Here is an 18,333-nt window from a genome sequence, read left to right on the forward strand (position 1 = left end):
GATGGATATTGTTGAACTACGGTATTCTTTGGAAGATGGTGGATGGGCATACTTCTTGTTGACTTGCAAGGACTTGAAGGGAAACAAGCCGTCAGACGTATGCGCACCATGACGTGACCGGAATCAAGTTGTTTGCCCCAATAGTAACGGAAGTCCTCAATTGTGGCTCTTCACCGGTGGGTGATGGCTAGGTGACCCACGATTGACTTGCATTTGGTGGCCGCCAGGCTGCGCGATTCGAACGTTTATGCTTAAAGTTCGCACTGGTCAAAAACAGTTCATGAACAGTACATGACTGCAGTAGTTGCTCTCCGTTATCCGTGCGTTGAGCATTGACTCCAAACCAACCGCTCAGATGCGATTCCAATCTGTTCAGGCAACCGCTTGAACCACCATGTCAGAGCTTCTTGCTCGACGAATAGGCTATCATAGCTCTCAATAGAAAGTGTACTTCTTGACGTCGGAACTGCAGCCCGTTGGGGCATAAGCCTACCCTACGAACAAGCACCGTTTTTATTTTGAGAGGCATTGGGCTCGATTGAACTGGATAACCGGACGGCGCAAAGACCACTGAGACCACTGTTCACTGGGATCCAGTCCAGCAAAGCGCGTTCATTTCCAGGGCTGAGTGCGACTCCCACACCATATATTCCACTAGTCATCGCTTCTTGGTCATCTGGCACACGGGGGTGATAGTGTGGAAGAGCTGAGCTCGTCCTTGGCGTTCTGAGGCTCATGACCACGCTTTTGTCTTGTACGCGCTTTTCGGAGACGACATACATCAATTTGATTGGAGTGCAAGATCAGCGAGCATTGTTTGTTTACCAATGTGACATAGAGCACGGACTTTAAAAACTCCTATGCAGAATGCGTCTCGTAGATTTTGTGTATTGTTAGTAGGCAGTGGCGTGCATAAGGCTCATTGGTCAGATAACTGACCGTCAAATGACCCATCAACAATTGCTCGTATAGTAGGAATGGTTTGGGGAAGTACGTTTGTGAAAAAAAGAAATGCGTGGAATATTGATAATTCGTGGTTTCCTAGGCCGAGGAAAGGGTTTGGTTGATGTGCCCCACCTTGGAACTTTGACTCAAAGGGATGTAGGGTTTTGTTCGGGAACCCTTCCCCTAGCCTCTGACTCAGATGTGTGAACCGCGAGGCAGCGGTTGTTAAGGTTTTCTTGGGGGGACCTTTTGCGGAACCAATAGTCTGACCCACTTAGCTGCAGAGAGTCGGCCTGGCCCGAGAACACTAAGAGTAAGGCATTATCGCCTTACTTCTAATGCAGCTGTGCACAGAAGGTGCCTTTTTAGGCAACACCAGATGGTCACAGTCAACTTTTGGGTTATGGGAGTCCTCGGGAAAGCAGCGATTCTGCTTCAATGAAAATGGCCGTGCTGGTCACCTGGGGAAAACACCTCACAGCCTTAACACTTATATCGCAGAAGGCCACGGCTTTACCTCCAGAACACCTCGTAGCATGATTATTCGTAGTACGAGGTCTCGCTGCTTTTGGTCTGACTGCTCCTCTTTGGCCTTCCTGGCATGTTCACACCTTTTGGAAGTAAGCCCCAGCTAGGGTAGTCCGCAGGATCATTGCACCTTCAACTCCGACCGCAACTTCAAAGTGGAACCTTCAGTTCGGATGAATGACGCTGGAGGCGTTTGGCGGTATATACCAGAATCCTCTTCGGAACAAACAGAGTGAGGGGCGACTTGTGGTTTGTCAGTAGGATGTACTGACGACCGTAGAGCATTTTGTTAACATTTTTGATAACACGATCTCAAAAGCTTCCCTTTCCGTATGGCTGTAGGTGTATGACTCGGCTGGTGTCAGAAATCTAGCAGCATGCGCAATGGCTTTCTGGTTGCTGTCCGGGAATGCATGCGAAGTCGCTGCTCCGATTCCATAGTTCGAAGCATCCGATATCACAGTGATTTCCAGTGATGGATCACAGTGAGTGAAAAGCGAATCGGAATTCAGCACGATTTGGCGCTTTGGTCTTCTGCTGACCATATGCACTTATGTTCCTTGGTGAGCAGCTGGTTCAATGGGTCTCGAAGGCGATGCATGGCAGGCAGAGGTGAGCTGTAGTGACTGACGAGACCGAGGAAGGAGCTGAGGAACGTCACTTCTTTGGGTGTTGGTGTGAGTTTGATGGTGCCGATTTTCTCCGGGTCTGGTCGGCGGCTGTGATCATCAATGATGAAACCGAAAACCTATTGACCGCATGAAAGTGCGTTTTTCTGACTTTCTAGCTTTTTGAAGCTGTACTCCTGAGCACGACCAGGCACGTGATCAAGGAGCCGGATTTCGGTCCAACGACGATGTGATCATCCAAATAGGCGACAAGGCCGGGAGCATTTTTCAGTATGGTATCTGTGATCAGTCGAAATATGACTGGCGCTCTCTTGACACCAAACGACAGTTGGGTATACGGGTACAGACCAACAGACTGACAGTTCGAGATCCCTCCCTGACTTCAGCCTCGGCCAAATCAATCTTCGAGAAACATTTGCCCTCGTTCAGTTTTACGAACTAGTTTGGAAGCGGTAGAGGGTACTGATGGGTATTCTGTACAGCTGTGAAACCGGTGGGGAACTCTGAACGCAAGCGGATGGCCCCGTTATCCGTCTTTGCCATTATGGTTGATGTGGCCCATGCTGAGTAGTTGGTCGGTTGGAGAACACCCGCCTTCTGTGGTCGGTCCAATTCCTGGTCAACAATGGGCTAGTGTGCATCTGTGCTGGTTGTTCCAGCCTGGAACCTTGTTATGGTCCCTAAAGATGTATAAGTTAGACTTGTCAGCAAACCAGAATCGAGAAGGCCGACAACTTGAGGAAGTTGTACTGTTCCGTGATACGGAATCATCTGTACCAGAACATTAAAATGTCAATAAGAGGCTGAAATCCAAAAATTAGGTTTCCGTTTACAAAAGGAATTATTAGCTAGGTGGATTTTCTTGTTTGGGGGCAGTCCCTTTAAAAAAGACTAGTCTGGCATCGGGGGAAGGGTGAGGCTCAGTCTAGCTTTCGTTTTTGTGCACCGTTCATCCTTTCGGTGAATACGGATGTTTGGCGTTGCGAGAAGTCCATAATTGAACGCTTCTTAAAATGAGTTAATTCGAGGTCACCGGGTACTGCGTGCTCGAGATTACAAATAGGATCAATAGGCTTTTCCAGTAGATTCAGCTTATCGATCCAATCCACTCCCACAGAATCAAGCTTGGGGTATAAAGCCAGATAGGTTTGGCTTGTGCTGTTGAGTAGTTGAAGGTTATGGAGTAGTTAGTCGCTTTAGTCAACTTAATTTTACCCCACAGAAGCAGTGATTTTTTATTATCGATTATCTGCGACAGTATTCTGATCGTTTCATCAAAGCTGATGGCGCAGGGCAGCTTGGGGCGAATGAAGTTCGTATTTCGTTCAAGCTCCGAGTTTTTGCAGCAATATTCTGACTTCCCATCGGGCGTTAAACTTGGAAAAACAGTTTCGAACATATCTTCGTACCAATTGAACCATGAGTCATGAGTGTGCCCAGAAAGGGGGTCGAATGTGAATTCTATGATTGAGGCTGGAGAAGCAGAAAACCCACAGCTACTTGTTGCTGGTGCCTGGATATGCAGTCTCTGAGCCAGTGACTCAGGAGCTTCATTTGTGCCTCCGCAAACGGCTTTTGTTGCCATTGCGATAATTCTCAGAGCTGCTTAGATTCCGTGGACATTGTAGGTTCCCGTTCACTATTTGTAACGCGAGCTATGTGAGACTAATACTTGAAGTCCATATCTCGAAATGCACAGTCATACGAGAAAGGTGTGTCTGGGGGTGGGGTAATTCTTAGACTGGGGCATCCCAACAATTGAGGCCCTTCCGATACTGGAGTTCGTGGGCCGTGCTACTTATCCCTGCACCGTGAGTTAACTGGACAACTTTGAAAGAGAGCAAAGATGTGCAGCGGAAGTAACCTCTCATTTAGGAACAAAGTGCTACGAACCTACGTATGCTAGCCGCGGACGAACACGAACAGGCCCTATTCAATGCATAGCTCAGTAGTGGTAACTGGAGCGGGAAAGAAAATGTATGCATAACGAAATGGCAATGGACCCAGTTCGAAGGCAACTCCAACAGGCGGAGCTCAGCATCCGGACAGGTTAACAATCCGCGCTACCCGAATTGAACTTCGCCCCAGTTTCTTCTCACTTCAGTCCCATTCAAATCGCGACCTGACTGACACCTCTGGGGCTACCGCGGCAATGATCATCGGCCCCATGTGTAGTGGGAGTCGATGACTTAGTTAATCGATTATTGATCCGTTGAGTAGAATGAGAAGACTTCGCCTAAGGATAGGCTTTATTCAACATATAAGCACAGTATAGGCTGAAATGACAAGTGAAAGTGAATTAATGGAAATAGCAGTAAAACGTAACTTTCACTACACCATGCTTCCGGGGTATCCTGCTGGATACTGACCTACCCTGATACAGAATAGAAGTAGCTCGCATAGAGGGCCCGTGCCATTCCTCTTCACCCAAATCGCGCAAAATAATGGAAGTCCAATGTGACATAGTAATAATATAATAAATGTATTGACTTCTGAGCGGAACTTTTTTCGACAGCTTAGTTGGTTGTTTATGTTGCTTATGTTTTTCGTATGACCTGCTCAGTGTGAACCGTGGCCCGTGAGCTTAAGCCTTCTCTTAGTTCGTGGACACCATTATACTCTTCTACCACCGAATGCCACTGGGACGCATGGCCAATGTGCTTTCACCAGCGTAATCCAAAGGCCTAGACTGTCTAGACTAAGTTGAGAACAAGAAGGTGCTCCAATAGACGGTTGTTTCCTTGTTCTGTTGCGTCACTACATCTTGTTTCTTGTAGTACCTCATGTTTGACCCAAAACACGGGGTGCCAAAATATTCAAAACACACCTTGCTATTCCTGTATGTTTTTTCATACCATCCAGTAAAGGTGTACCAAAATTTGTCAGCATGTCCGTGGTTATCCTTTTTAGAGAACTACTGGTTCGTTCATAATTCCATAAGTTCCAATGACTCCCATCCTGTTGACTACGACGAACGAAAAGCAGCCAGATTCGGTGGTTGCTTGGGACCCACTTGGTGGCTCTCCAGTGGTGGCGTTCTCTGGAGAACCTGCTCCTCGTGAATCACTGACCGTTTTTAATGGAGCTGTTGTGTGTGCTGCCGTCAAAAAACCCTTCATCCAGGTGTGGAATTTTCAGACTGCGGTAATAACAGTTATAACTATTTTGACTCGGTAGACTACTGTTTACAAACGAATACTCACAAAGGGCCCAGTTAGTGTAATTACATTTACCCCGGATAACGAATACATGTTTACTGCTCTGGAGCGTGACGTATACGTCTATCAAGTAGGCGGTGTTGTGCCCAGCTGAACGTATTTTTAGACCAGCAGCGGCTGTTTGGTTGCTGTACTCGATGGATGTCATTCTGCGAAAATTGGACAGATCAAACTTTCCTCTTGCTTTTCCACTCCTTCACTTCTGGTGACGGCTGACGTCTCAGGATTTATGGCCACCTGGTCTCTTGATCGCCTGATGGAAAATCCAGGTTTGGTGACCACAATTGAGACTTCACCGGATGGAGTTAATGGTCTGATTTTACCAATTCTTGATCGCCTGATGGAAAATCCAGGTTTGGTGACCACAATTGAGACTTCACCGGATGGAGATAATGGTCTGAATTTTACCAATCCAGATACCAAAAATACTCCTTTATGGTATCTCATCCAAGCGAGCCAGGGATTACCTTATATCGAATTCATGCAACAGAACCTGCTTGTTGCCGGGTCAGAAGGATTAAAGGTATGTGTTCGGTTTCTTTGAATGCGAAGTTGGCTACGGTTTGTTTTCCACCCGTTCTTTATTCCCTACAATTTCGCAAGCTTGTACAGTGTTTTAGCCAGACAACGGACCAATCACAGACAAATCTAATGGCAGATTTCCGGTCACTTGTTCGGTCTTTTGAAACTGGTCCTAAAGAGTGTTCTATAACGCAACAATAAAAGTTCAAGTTACTAAAAATTCCCAGTTAGCCACAGAAATACAGAGGTTTGCGAGGATTTGGCTTCGGTAATTTCTCTTCAGGTCATGCGCGATAGAAGTTGTAACATCCAGGCGCATAGACAGATACCAAGTGATGATGGAAAAATTTCAAACTGCTATTTGTCAGAACTAGGTCAAACAACTAGACTGTGGTGAGTAATGGGTTGGCTGGATCTGAAGGTCAGGTACGAAGCTCTCTTTGCTATAGTGGAGAATGTTGGTAGCTCAAGTAGCATAGATGGTCGTTGGTTTGTTCGCTGAGCTAGGCAATTTGATTGCAAACGTTTCAGCACCAGTCCAGGTGACATCATCAGTACGTTGTTAGGGAGCGTATTGGAACGTGGCAATCGGTCGGTAGTTGTGCTATCGGTACGCCCCACTGCGCTCTCTAACAACGCACTGATTATGTCACCTCGATTGGTGATGAAACTTTTGCAACCACATTACCCAGCTCAGCGAACAAACCACAAGTCTTCTTATGAAACAGGATAGGATCAGGCAGTCTGATAGCGATCGTCTCGGGCTTGGGCAGAATGCAGTTTCGTAACGATTCTGGTCGATGTTACTGCTTTCTGTGAATGGCCGGAAAAGATTCGGTGGTGTCTACGCTTTGCTGTGTGCTGATCAAGTGTGAATCGGTTGCACCGCTTTTCGATGTCCTACTACCCATAATAGGGCTCGAGATAGCCCAGTGGTCATGGTGCGAACTTATTGACCGGGAGGTCCGTGGTTCGAACCTAACTTGAGCATCTCGACTGTTCCTTTCTAAGCTTGGGCAACCTGGAAGTATTTCAGCCAGGTGACATGGCAGCTAAATACCGGAAGGGTATTACGGCCGAATGATTACTATTTATTATTATTATTAATTATTATACAACCAAACTCTTGGTTTGGTTGGTTTGCGCCAACTATGTATATCTACTAATGGGGACCTATTCCAATCGTCCCTCTTGAAGGGGCGACTGTCATTGTCTCGAATACACTTAAATTGACCTCGTAGCTATGTTTGTGGTGCTCTACGTAGGTTTATGAACACGTTGTTCTCTTTTTCTACTACTGCTAGTGATACAGTTCGCCCGTTTTGCTCTCTGATTAGATGCTGGATGCCCTGGACGGTACTGTCATCTCTGTTGCATTGACTAGCGTTGTTGGAGGACTGCATAGTCTGTGTCATTTGCCAGCCATTGATGGTAGAATCATCTCCGGTGGAACTGAAGGTCTGCTGTATACATGTAGTTTGGACCACACCAAGGTGAGATAGCAGCTTAAATAATAAGAATAATGATAAAAATATCAGTTAATCGATGCTTGTGCCCTCTGACTTGACGTCGCCTCTTGGTTTTCATCCACAAAAGTGGTCAGCTAGCTTTAGTTCTGTCATCTTTATACTGTATTTTGTCTTCTACTTCACCTGAAACTTTACTGGACTAACTGTTATTATAGGGTTTTCGTGGTAACCCAAGTCCTAATCAGTGGCTTAGTTTAGTACTGCGAGTTGCAGAATTTTTCGGAATGTCTGTCATCACTGGTCATTTTTTTTACCGTGTGTCGAAAATGTCTCCTGTTTTATCTGTCAATGCCATGCGGATTTTCGCGGAAGTTGCGGCTTACTGACAATGTGGAGGTACTTGAAAATTTCAGTCTAGATTTCGTCTTGTAAGTGAAGTCAACCTATGCTGAACGGTTTAGTTTTCATCTGCCGGTCACGAGGTTACGGGTTTGAAGCTCCCTAGGGATTAGTGGGTTTTTCATTGCATTGCTGATGAGAAACTATTGTACAATATTTCAGTACAAAGTGAGGCATAGAGTAAATTCTCTTGTTGAACGAAACCCCGGTTGACGAGTCACGCCTGTTTTTTTGACATAAGGTGTCACACAATGCCTGATTGGTAGCTGCTCAGGTATCGTGCTTAAACAATGATTGGGATGCCCGTTTGAAAGCTACTTCTTAAAACAGTTGACAGCTGGATCATGGACTTGGAGACAGGTTCACTCAGACCGGAGTCTGTCTGCTCGAGTTATTTCAGCAGTATTGTTTGAATGAGTATTTGATAATATCGTGTGAACGCAAATTTTTCTCAAGTTCGACAGAATCCCCTTCATTGTTTTGTTTATTGCCTCGTAGGGGGCGAGATGGAACAAGTGATTAGAGCGCGAATTTACTGACCAGAAGGTCCGTGGTTCGAACCCGACCTCTGCCTCTCGACTTCCCCTGTCTAGGCTTGGGCAACCTGACAGTATCCCATCCCTCGTGCCTCCTTCGTGTGGCATGGCAGCTAGGTACCAAAAAGATGCTACTGCTGAACGATTTTTTTATTGCCTCGTAAGTTTAGTCAAATGCGTTGGATGGAATCTCGAGCGAAGTCTACTTTTGTATCCTATACCGTGGATAATCGTCCTGCCCTACCCTATTGGTCACTCCCGTCTTTAATTCTTTCGGGTCTCCTTTGTTTCTTTCATCAACCAACCAGGAGTAGCGTACAGCTTCATCACATTTGTCGACTCTCATAGTTTGTATGACCACAAGCTCCTTCCCAGCACCTTGTAGCTTGCCGCACAGATTTGCCTATAAACGCGGTGCGGTGAAGTTAGTGTTGCACTGTGGCTCCTTTGTCCTCAACTGGACTCATGTCCGCCACACGAAACACTTCGTTCAATTTCGGCTTCTACAGTACAAACTTAAATTTAGATTACCAATCTAACACATAGAAAAACTTGTCCTTTCGCAATGAATTTGCTAGATTCTTGTACCTTAAACAGCTTCGAAGAAAAAAATAAGTACGCTTACGAATTTGGAAGGGAGGTGCACTGTCCTGAATGACTTCAGCTTGTAGGTACAACAGGATATAAAGCAGTGGTAGTCGTTTTGGTCCGAACTGATAAACCTGAATCAGATTTGTTCGTGAAAGAAAACTTAGCACGGAATCGCACTGTCAAGGGTTGAGTTCTTTAAACACAGGGCTACTTTGTTCATTGGGTTGCCGAGCTCTTCAGGTTTGCTTTCTTTTGATATCTTTGAGTGTATTTGATACATATGCTGAGAGTCCTTCGATTGGTAATCTCTTTCAGCATCGACAGTTTTGAGTAAACTCATACTAAACAGTCTTCTGAAAACTGAGGGATACCAGAAAGCTATGTCTATTTAGTTTTCCACAGGGTTTTTATGGAAATTTGTGCACCATTGTTTGTCTCCTGTAATCTTGAGCTCAAGACAGCTCGGTGGTTAAGGCGCGGGATATCCGTAGCGAAGATGAATCTTAGTGACCACATTTGTCTGTATCTACAAATTATGACGTAACCAATCTCTACGGCTAACGGGTGCGAAATGTCACTGTGATCAAATTACCTAATCGATGAGCCTGTACTTCACCTTTCGAACAACGTGTGTATAGTTCTTCTGCGATGTAGTGCATTTCATAGTGGCAAAAACCCAGTCATCCATACATCGATATGAATGAGCTGAATGATACGATCGTTGTGTCCGCCAGAAAGTCGTCAACTCAGCGGGGTCGTTGGTGAAGACACTGATAGACGTCTGTCGGCCGCCAACAGTGGCTACATTGAACTTGTGGAAGCTGCTGCCTTTAGTCCGCTACTGTCCTCACACCATATTGCTTCGACAGTCTTTGTTGCACACTTCATAGCCAATGGACTCCGCTGGACTACATTCCTTATGACAGTGTGGCAAATGGCAAGCGGCGAGCGAGAGGTTATGACGATGACTGATGAGTAGCTATGGAAACCGGGTAGCATTCGCTGCAACGACAGCTAGGTGTCCTTAGTGTTATCTAACTCCTGTTAAGAGTTTTGTGTTGCCACCACCTCAGCCTTATAAAAACGGCTGCTCAGTACTGCACTATGATTAACCTTGTTGGATAGACAACCAATAGCTTCAGTAACGGCATACGCCTAACGACTTCAGGTTAGCACATAGCTTACTCTACTCTGGTATCAGGAAAGACATCCAGTTCCAAAACCGTAGTTCGTGACTTTTTAGCGTCTAGTGAGGCTTGTCTTCGTAATCTCCCCCTAAAGTGATGCTGATCATCATTATCATCATTGACAATATATCAGTACCTAACCGCCGCAAAATCATGAAGGTGAAGACAAAGGAGAAGGGCAGATGCTTATTAAGGAGTTATTAAGAAAAACGATCCAGGATACGGTATCTAGACCTTTGGACGGCGTTAAAATAAATACACCTGACAAGGATGTCGCAGTAGGGCTTCATAAGTGGGATTGACCCGGCGTTCTTTGCAAACCTCATCTGACCTAAGTTCAGCGCAAAACAACAGGCGAACTTCGCCTAGACAGTTCGGCTAGGAAGTCCCAGCATGCGGAATTCTGGGACCGGCTGCTTGCCATTTCCTGCAGAGTTTCCAGCCACTTGAAAGCAGGATCACATGGACCCTAGTCGGGAAGAAGCGGAAATTCCAGAACACTAAGCGTGGTTGTAATCGCCTTTATTTACGTTTCCATGTCAAAGCCTATTATTCACGAACCTTTTGACAACGATCGGTTGGGACGGAAAACAAATCATTCTTTTGTATACTTCCGGTAGGCTCAACGAATGCTGCCTTAACGATTCTGATTCGTTACCAAGTGCCCGCTTACCCACCGTATAATTGCATGTTGCAGCCAACTAGCATACTTTGCTACAGAAGCATCAGTGATCAAATGTTGAAGACGCCTAAGGTCCTCTAACCAAGGGGGCGAGGTTACGCAACCATAGAGTAAACCACTACTACAGTTGGTTTGTATACATTTGTTGTGCGAAATTGGACGAAAAAGGGAAGAGAATGACCCTGAAGAACTCCACTAGTTCCTAATGCACTACCCATGAGGTTGCTGAAAATTCTTCGACAGCCCACGACCGGTTTCGCCCTTCTCGAGGCTCATCAGGAGTCGCAGTTCCCTGGAAACATACAAACGAGAAATTCAGCTGTGTCCAGGTGAGTCTCTCGCAAAAACCAAAATTAGTCTGCGAATCGCTAACTCCACTGGTTGTTAGGAGGCTTCTGGTCAAGAATAGGAGAACAAACGTATCCACTAATCGAAAGCTCCTTCAGAGTCTAGGAAAACCAATATTGTCAGTCGACGGTATACGTGGCGCTACCCAATGACGTGACGTAATGTAAAGATATGATCAACGCACTCTGTGTTCCAGGACTCGTATGCCGAAAATAAGCATTGCAATATAAGAGAAGCCAGTAGCCGTTGTTACGACATGCGTGAGACCCATAATTCTATGGTTGGGACAGTTGCTGCAACAGCTTTAAGACCACATGTGGCCTGTAGCGTCTAGATGGAAAAGGTGCCGTAAGCTCAACAACTGTGCTTGGGTCCTGTATTCGTGTTTCAGGAATACGGCAGGCGTCCATCGATAGAGCATAAGGAGTACCCCCAATAGCAGGTCATTGACCGATCTTCAAAAGAGTTCTAACGCTAAAGGCTGAAATAAAAACAGGAAAACGAGGACGTAGTCGGAAAGCTATCGGTTTGTCTCTAGGGTAGCGGCGGAATGAGTACTCCGAAGTCAGGCATGTGCGACAATTCCTTGATCTTTTGCTGCACTTGCGACTGCATGCACAAATGTTGGACGCAGCCTCTGGATTTCCTCTGTAGTTTTTTTCTTTAGGAATTCTCGCCATATTTACAGTTCTGGAATTCGTTGTGTAAAATTCTTCCATCCAGAGTATCTACTTCGATTACTGTTTTCGCAACGTATTCTGAGAGGAGTGATCTTTTAAAACAACCCTGGGTTTGCTCTTTTCTGTTACATTTTATCAACCTTTTCACAGCGCATCCTAGTACAAGGAAGTCCTTCTGAGAGGAGTGATCTTTTAAAACAACCCTGGGTTTGCTCTTTTCTGTTACATTTTATCAACCTTTTCACAGCGCATCCTAGTACCGAATAAGGAAGTCCGTCGATGTTTCGTCAGTTCAAAGTAAGTGATCTCTCTGACTAGTTCTTATGCCACACTTCATCTCTCCTACTTTTTATATTTGATGTTTGGATTGTTGTTATTTTTGCTCCGAGAGAATTGGTTCAAAATCAAACTCTGATGTCTTACCAACCTTTGGTAAACTCAATTCTACTCAACCCGCGTTTGTCCCACGCCGTTGGGAGCAACACAGCGTCACGTTTCTCATCCCTACTTTGCGATGTCCTTTCTATTGATCGTTTTTTGTGCTTATTCACCTGCCCTCTTTTTTTTCATCAAAATTGTAGATTGCAGCCTGCGCAGAAAACTATCATCGCCCTCGTACTCTCCCCGGGTGATCATAACTTGCTTATCGCAGGCTGTCGTGGCGGAACCGTCGAAGTGCTGCGTACAGATTTCCTTCTTACAACCTTGCAGCAATTCTCCGTGCTCAATCCGACCATCGCGGGAGAAATTTCCAATCCTCACCAATTGACTGGCATGTGTATGGCATCACGACCAGATTGGCTCTCGTCTTTGGAGGCTCCCCGCCAACCTACTAATTCGGAGCAATCAAAGTTCAATACGGAAGATAGCTCAGGATCGTCAAACAAAACATTCTGTCTCATTGAACCGCTTAAGCACCATTTTGGATGGCATTTGGATGACTTGGTTCGAATTCGCCTCCCTTCCACAAACGAAGTAAGAGTGCTTTATTGCTGTGACCACAATTCTGTTGTGCGAAGTTTTCTCGAATCAGAGCACGAGTTGACCGTCCGCTACCCAATTAGTGGAAACTCGCCTAAACCATTCGCTTACAGGAAACATACAAACAAATGTGTATGACAGATTTTATTCTATCTAGTGTTTCGACTGATTTCCGCAATGACGTCATTCGACCTGATCGGAGTGGATTGGAAGTTGTGAAGCAATATTCTGCGCTTCGAAACTGTGGAAAACCTGCCGAAACAGTGTACCACTTCCTATGTGGATAATTACTCATCTCACCTAATTTCTTTTTATTGCTACTTTTGTTACAGCGCTACGATTTATCTCACCACCGGGCCGACATCTACATGGATGATTTTTATGAAGTGGCTAGTGGTATTGTAGAAGACGAACCAGATCCGGGTGAGGTGAAGCAGCTCAGAGCGGAAATTGACAAACTGACGGAAATCAACCGAAATCTTCTCCGCCGTTTGGTTGATCATGAGCTTCGGTCGTGATATGTGATCATTCGGTCATGTGAATTATTGCGCAGTGTTTCTCCCTTGCAAATAGTTGAACATGTCTTGAATACCTGTACAGCTGTACCATACATTTCTTTTGTGGATTTGAATATTTTCACTTTAGTCATGCCTGTTGCCTGCCTGATTAAACTGATCTGATTGCTGAACAGTTCAGTGCAACGCTCGTGGCTGGAAATGTCTGTGGCTCACATTCTATCTATAACGTCCCGATTACTCCCGCCTGGACCTGCAACTATTTATCCGTTCTGAATCCTGGGCATTACAGCGTGCGTGTTTATCAGAGAACGCGATGTTTGCAATGGGGTCGAATCACTCGGTCCTCTCCTATCATGACATGTGGTCAACTATCCCTGAACCAATCACCTGTGTAGCTTTTCTGAAGGCATCCCCACACCTGTAGTTGTGGTGGCTTGAACGGTAGCAAACATAATCTCACATGCATACTTCTCCGGTTCCTCACCAAGAATTGGCATCTGTGAAAGTCATGACAATCTTTGAGGAACCACAGTCCGATACCTTCCTACTGGATACATACTTCTATCGCGAATGAAGTTTCATTTCGTGCTTCACTCGCTCCTTATTGCGAGTCTTAGTTATGATATGTTTTGTAACAGCTCTAGAACAGCTGCCTTTTATTTGTTTTTGGCCACAACCCAATGTGCGAACGATGTTAGCAACCATTCTTCCATCCCTAACATGTTTGATCATCTCCGGCTAACCCATGAGTACGAAATACTGCAAGTCCAGTCAGTTGTCAAACCTCAGTGTTTATCGTAGGCTTTGGAAAGCATGCTTACAAGGGCATTTTCCTCCTAGTTTATCACGACGCTGACCCGTCTAAACCATTTTTCGTGGTTTCTAAACTGTTGTTGGTTGAAAGAAGTATGCTTGATTACAATGTAGATTGGCAGAAGTTATCAACATTCTACGGTTCTGACTCGCCCGGAGACTATCATGCATAAGTTGTTTGGCATGTTCGACGTGTCCGGCTTTGTCGTACCTGGTTCCCATTCCCGTGTGGGTATTGTACTGTTTATGGTAAAGTACGAGTCACAGCAATTCGTATTACTCGTATCACAACTGAAATAACTGCTATTCCACGGTCCTGCGAGGAACTTTGTGCTCCCTGGTTGTCACAGGGCTGCTGTCCTTCTTGCCTCAGTCATTCTCGTACGGTTTTATTTTGCTTTTCTCATTTACTCATTTGTACTAAATACTCATGCAGCGTATAACGGTTTGATATTGTACTTATTTTCAGCTCTTTCCATCGATTCTCAATGGCTGGTCCTTACATTGTATTTTTTGATACGTTTGTGCACAATGGACAAACACAGGTATGTCATCCTCGTCCATACTTTTCCTTATTCTCATCAACCAGGAAAACACTGATTGTGTAAGATTCAAAAGTGGAGTTCAGCTATTGGAACTTCGAATTCTCCCGTTTGGTTCTGTTGTCGAGAGTAACCTGTCTGACGAGGCTATAATTGGGTAGGTTTGAAGTTTCCTCTAAACGGCCTATTCACCACTGCAAACGTTATCAGGGCCACAAATCCAGCCTCGTTTGATGTAACATTGTATAGTAATAGTAGGACCAACTGTGTAGTCCTTCAGAACATAATCAGGTAGGTCTTCGTGAGGCATACTCAAGAGCTGATTCTCAGCCATCATTTTGATGAGAAAAACGGAATAAACTGCATCACCCTCAAAGAACCGGTAGGTCATCATCCACTTGGTATAACAGTCTCAATTTTCTTTAGGTGCACTCTAACTTTCTTCTGTTTCGAGGCCGCTATTCGACCTTGACCGTGGCCATATTTGGAATACCTGCTTTATCTTTGAATCAAACACTCCCTCCTGAGACCAATCTTTCTGTACCACCTCCACAGCTAGGACTGACCACTTCTGCAAGTTCAGGTAAGATTCAGCGGCTATTCAATGATTCATTCTGTTCGCCAGTTCCCACTTATCAGACAACAGAAACTCCGATATTTGTGAAATCAGCAGCTAATGCACCAGCGAGCTCTGCTGATGTTCAGGTGTGTAACCATTGCATAATCATTACCTGTTGTGTTTTGGATTCATTAGCTATTACACTTTCTGCTTAATTCACACTTTTCTGCTGAAACCAGTTCGTTGCTGAGTTCTTCCTGTTTTTGTGACAATCCCGCAATTAATTGGACTATCATCTAACTCCAGTTTTGTTGCATTGTTTGAGTGGGATATGACTGTCATCTCACGTGTACGCTTCTTTTGTGTATTCCGTGCTTATAACTCTATTTTGCGAGGAGTTGTGCTATTATCATTTGGTAAGCTGTACTATATTTAACCATAAGACTGCCCACATGTGCTACTATGTGCTATAGACGTGACCCAAAACCAGTTATTTATATTGTTATTCAAAGAAGAAAGGCCGAATATTCTGTCCCGGTGAGAGCTAATCACACCGCTGTTCAGCCGCTCGTGGCCAGACGGTTAATTGTTCAACCGACCGGATGCTAAAGAGCTGGAAACTCTGAGTTTCATGAGATGCGCATTTCTGATTTCTAATAAGGTAGATACAACTCTACAGTGCCTCTCGGTTTTTCACTGACGGGAGGGAATCTCATTTGAAGATATTTCCACTTTTACAGAATGCCAGAACATTTTCATGTGATTGATAAAACTTTTAATCGGAAGTTCCTAACGTACGATTTAATCCATCGAAGAAGGTGCACCTGTTTCTGTCACAGCGTCAGGGAAGTGCTTGAGATGGTCGGTTCGAGCTGATATGCACCTGGATTTGACGAGGTTGAAGCAAACGGTCTGAAGTTTTCTGCATTTGTATCAAAAGAACGATTGTGTATTGTTTTAGCCTTTTATGTGCACTGTATTGGGGCTGCGTAACACCCAATGAAACCATCAGAAGATTTATTGTGTAATTCCCTCCTTGTCCAAAACTGGAGATCACTTGTTGTCAGGTGGATTTAGGAGTTTTTGAGCTTTCCATAGGTAAAGTCATGGGTCTTTTTGTGGTGCAGGCAGGCTATGTTCGTTCTACTTCACCCTTGACCTGTTGGTTTTCATTTAGCTGCAGTTCTCCAACTGACGGTGTCCGTATTGTGTGCTGTTGGCGTTTTCCGAAATTTTATTCTTATTCTTGTTCCAGCCATCGTCCCAACCAAAACAACCCCCAAGTCAATCAAAACAGCTCTCTATTGATACTGTAATCAGCCGAAACGAGAGACCCCATACTCCCTTTACTACCGATGAGGAGAAGAAGGATGACATATCTGAACCACAAGACGGTGGTGGGTTGTATGAAGATGGGGAAATCCAGGTGGGCTTTCTGTGCTAAATGCCACTTACCTTGGGTCAGTTACCTGTCCTGCATTTTAGTATAGACAGATTTCTCGAATTGGCTCATCCGTTGTTTGACGGAGGTCTCTCGCCACTGGTTGGATGGGTGTTGGATTCAAGGCAGGCCATTGAAATCTTAAATATGCAAAGTCCAGCTACATGTAGTGTGAACGAAGATACCCGGCTTAGCGTTCAGCATGAGCCACAGAACCGGCGCTCTGCCAAACGCCACTGAGAGCTTTTATTCCTTGTTCCACTGGTGCACTTGAGCTTTACACATGATTCACCATGTGTGCGATTCATAGCTTAACACTTGATGTCCGTCAGTGTCAAGATCCACAAAACCGACTGCCACTCTGTTTTAGATTCGAAATGAAGAAACTTAAATTTTCTGAGTGTGGAGTTTGCGCCATAAACTTCATTGCCTTGAGGTCTTATAGGCCAGTGTCTTAAAGAAAAAATTGTACATGCAGTGACAGGGAACCGACACACAACTAGGAGTTCGTGCTATTGTATGGTTCCGTATCTTCCGCCTGATACGGGCAAACGCCTTCACGTCTGTCTCTTGCTTCATATCTAGGATATCGATTACGAAGAAATATCATCAAACGAGGAAATTTTCTCCGATGCTGATGATGCCGATCTGGCGGAGGTAAGTACTACATGGTTATCATCGTTTTTCAGCTTTGTTCTATACATGGTCCTGTCCCAAATAGAGCTCGGTGTGTCGCTCTTTTTACCGTTGTGGTCGACTATACCTTGTTGGCAGCGAAGTATGAAAGCCATTACCAGCAAACTTAGCTGCGCTGGTCATTGCCTGGATGGGGACCCCGAGACGGGCCACATCAATGGCTAGAGACATTGTCAGTTATGGCCCAGTCGCGCCCTCAATGACGCTCATGCATTCAAGCTATTGCCTTCAATGCATAGCTCCTTTTCCAACCCCCTCAACACTTGACAGCCCACTGACAGTGCTGGATTTATGCACCAATTTATCAGCTCCCGCTCGCAACGCGCAGCTACCTACCCCTCCCCCCAAACCATCGGTGAACGAAACTGCGGCAGCTACAACCACAGTACGACGAGTACGCGGTTATTACAGCTGACAATGATGATGATGATGATACCTTGTTCGTGCTAATCATGCCAATGCTGTCATCGTCTTCCATTTGAGCTGTGGGTCCTTCGCCACTGGGTTCGTCTTAAGTGTTGTTAACGACTGTCATTCCGATCTCTTGTTTTTCTTCACTCGATGTTTTCAGGAAGATCGTCATTCCACAGACCTATTCAGGGAAAATGATCCATACCTTAATCGCTGTTTTTGGCGCTTCAATCCATGGACAATGGCATCAAAGGGAGAAACTGGATCGGCAAATGAACGGCTTCGCATTCCAGATCCAACAATGACCTTGTTTCAGGTGAGTATGTTTTTGGGTCATTTGTGGTCCGTTGGTTTGAAATCCTGTACACAATGGAATACACCTCAAGCACGTGGCCATGCATGCCTGTTGATTTTCACCTTGGGATAGTAGAACGAAACGCGTCACCACAACGCTAGTAAGAAGCTTGTGGAGCAATAAGTTTTTGTATATGTCTTAGAGATTTCTTTTGTCGGACACTTGTGCACATCGGTCTGTGTGGCAATGCTGTAGAGTGCCCTCTCGACATAAAAAATACTTGCCAAGGTTTTCAATGGTATGTATGTTATGAGTTTATGACATGGCATTCTGTTCATCATGG

General features: G+C 45.1%; 3 protein-coding genes across 3 annotated transcripts in view; all 3 read left to right on the forward strand.

Moving 5' to 3' along the window:
• Positions 1-5,048: 5,048 nt before the first annotated feature.
• T265_00983 (hypothetical protein) lies at positions 5,049-13,333 on the forward strand (the record flags this gene model as incomplete). The annotated part of the gene is made up of 8 exons (XM_009164898.1): positions 5,049-5,246; positions 5,280-5,390; positions 5,427-5,589; positions 5,674-5,843; positions 7,180-7,335; positions 11,982-12,031; positions 12,316-12,709; positions 13,048-13,333. 8 exons carry the CDS (start codon positions 5,049-5,051, stop codon positions 13,231-13,233), a joined length of 1,428 nt encoding a protein of 475 aa, XP_009163162.1.
• Positions 13,334-14,534: 1,201 nt separating this feature from the next.
• On the forward strand, positions 14,535-17,487 carry T265_00984 (hypothetical protein; the record flags this gene model as incomplete). Its single annotated transcript, XM_009164899.1, has 8 exons — positions 14,535-14,591; positions 14,636-14,745; positions 14,799-14,879; positions 14,919-14,970; positions 15,015-15,293; positions 16,403-16,573; positions 17,174-17,245; positions 17,395-17,487. The coding sequence occupies 8 exons, from the start codon at positions 14,535-14,537 to the stop codon at positions 17,485-17,487; spliced, it is 915 nt and encodes a 304-aa protein (XP_009163163.1).
• A 5-nt stretch (positions 17,488-17,492) lies between these two features.
• The window catches only part of T265_00985 (hypothetical protein), a gene marked incomplete at both ends in the record, with an annotated part of 38,719 nt that continues 37,878 nt past the window's right edge, over positions 17,493-18,333 (forward strand). Inside the window, 2 exons of the mRNA XM_009164900.1 lie at positions 17,493-17,678; positions 17,856-18,011. Coding sequence (XP_009163164.1) covers positions 17,493-17,678; positions 17,856-18,011 — 342 coding nt within the window. The remainder of the gene's footprint in view (positions 17,679-17,855; positions 18,012-18,333) is intronic.

Source organism: Opisthorchis viverrini (genome assembly GCF_000715545.1).
Source record: "Opisthorchis viverrini unplaced genomic scaffold opera_v5_10, whole genome shotgun sequence".
Classification (NCBI taxonomy): Eukaryota; Metazoa; Platyhelminthes; class Trematoda; order Opisthorchiida; family Opisthorchiidae; genus Opisthorchis; species Opisthorchis viverrini.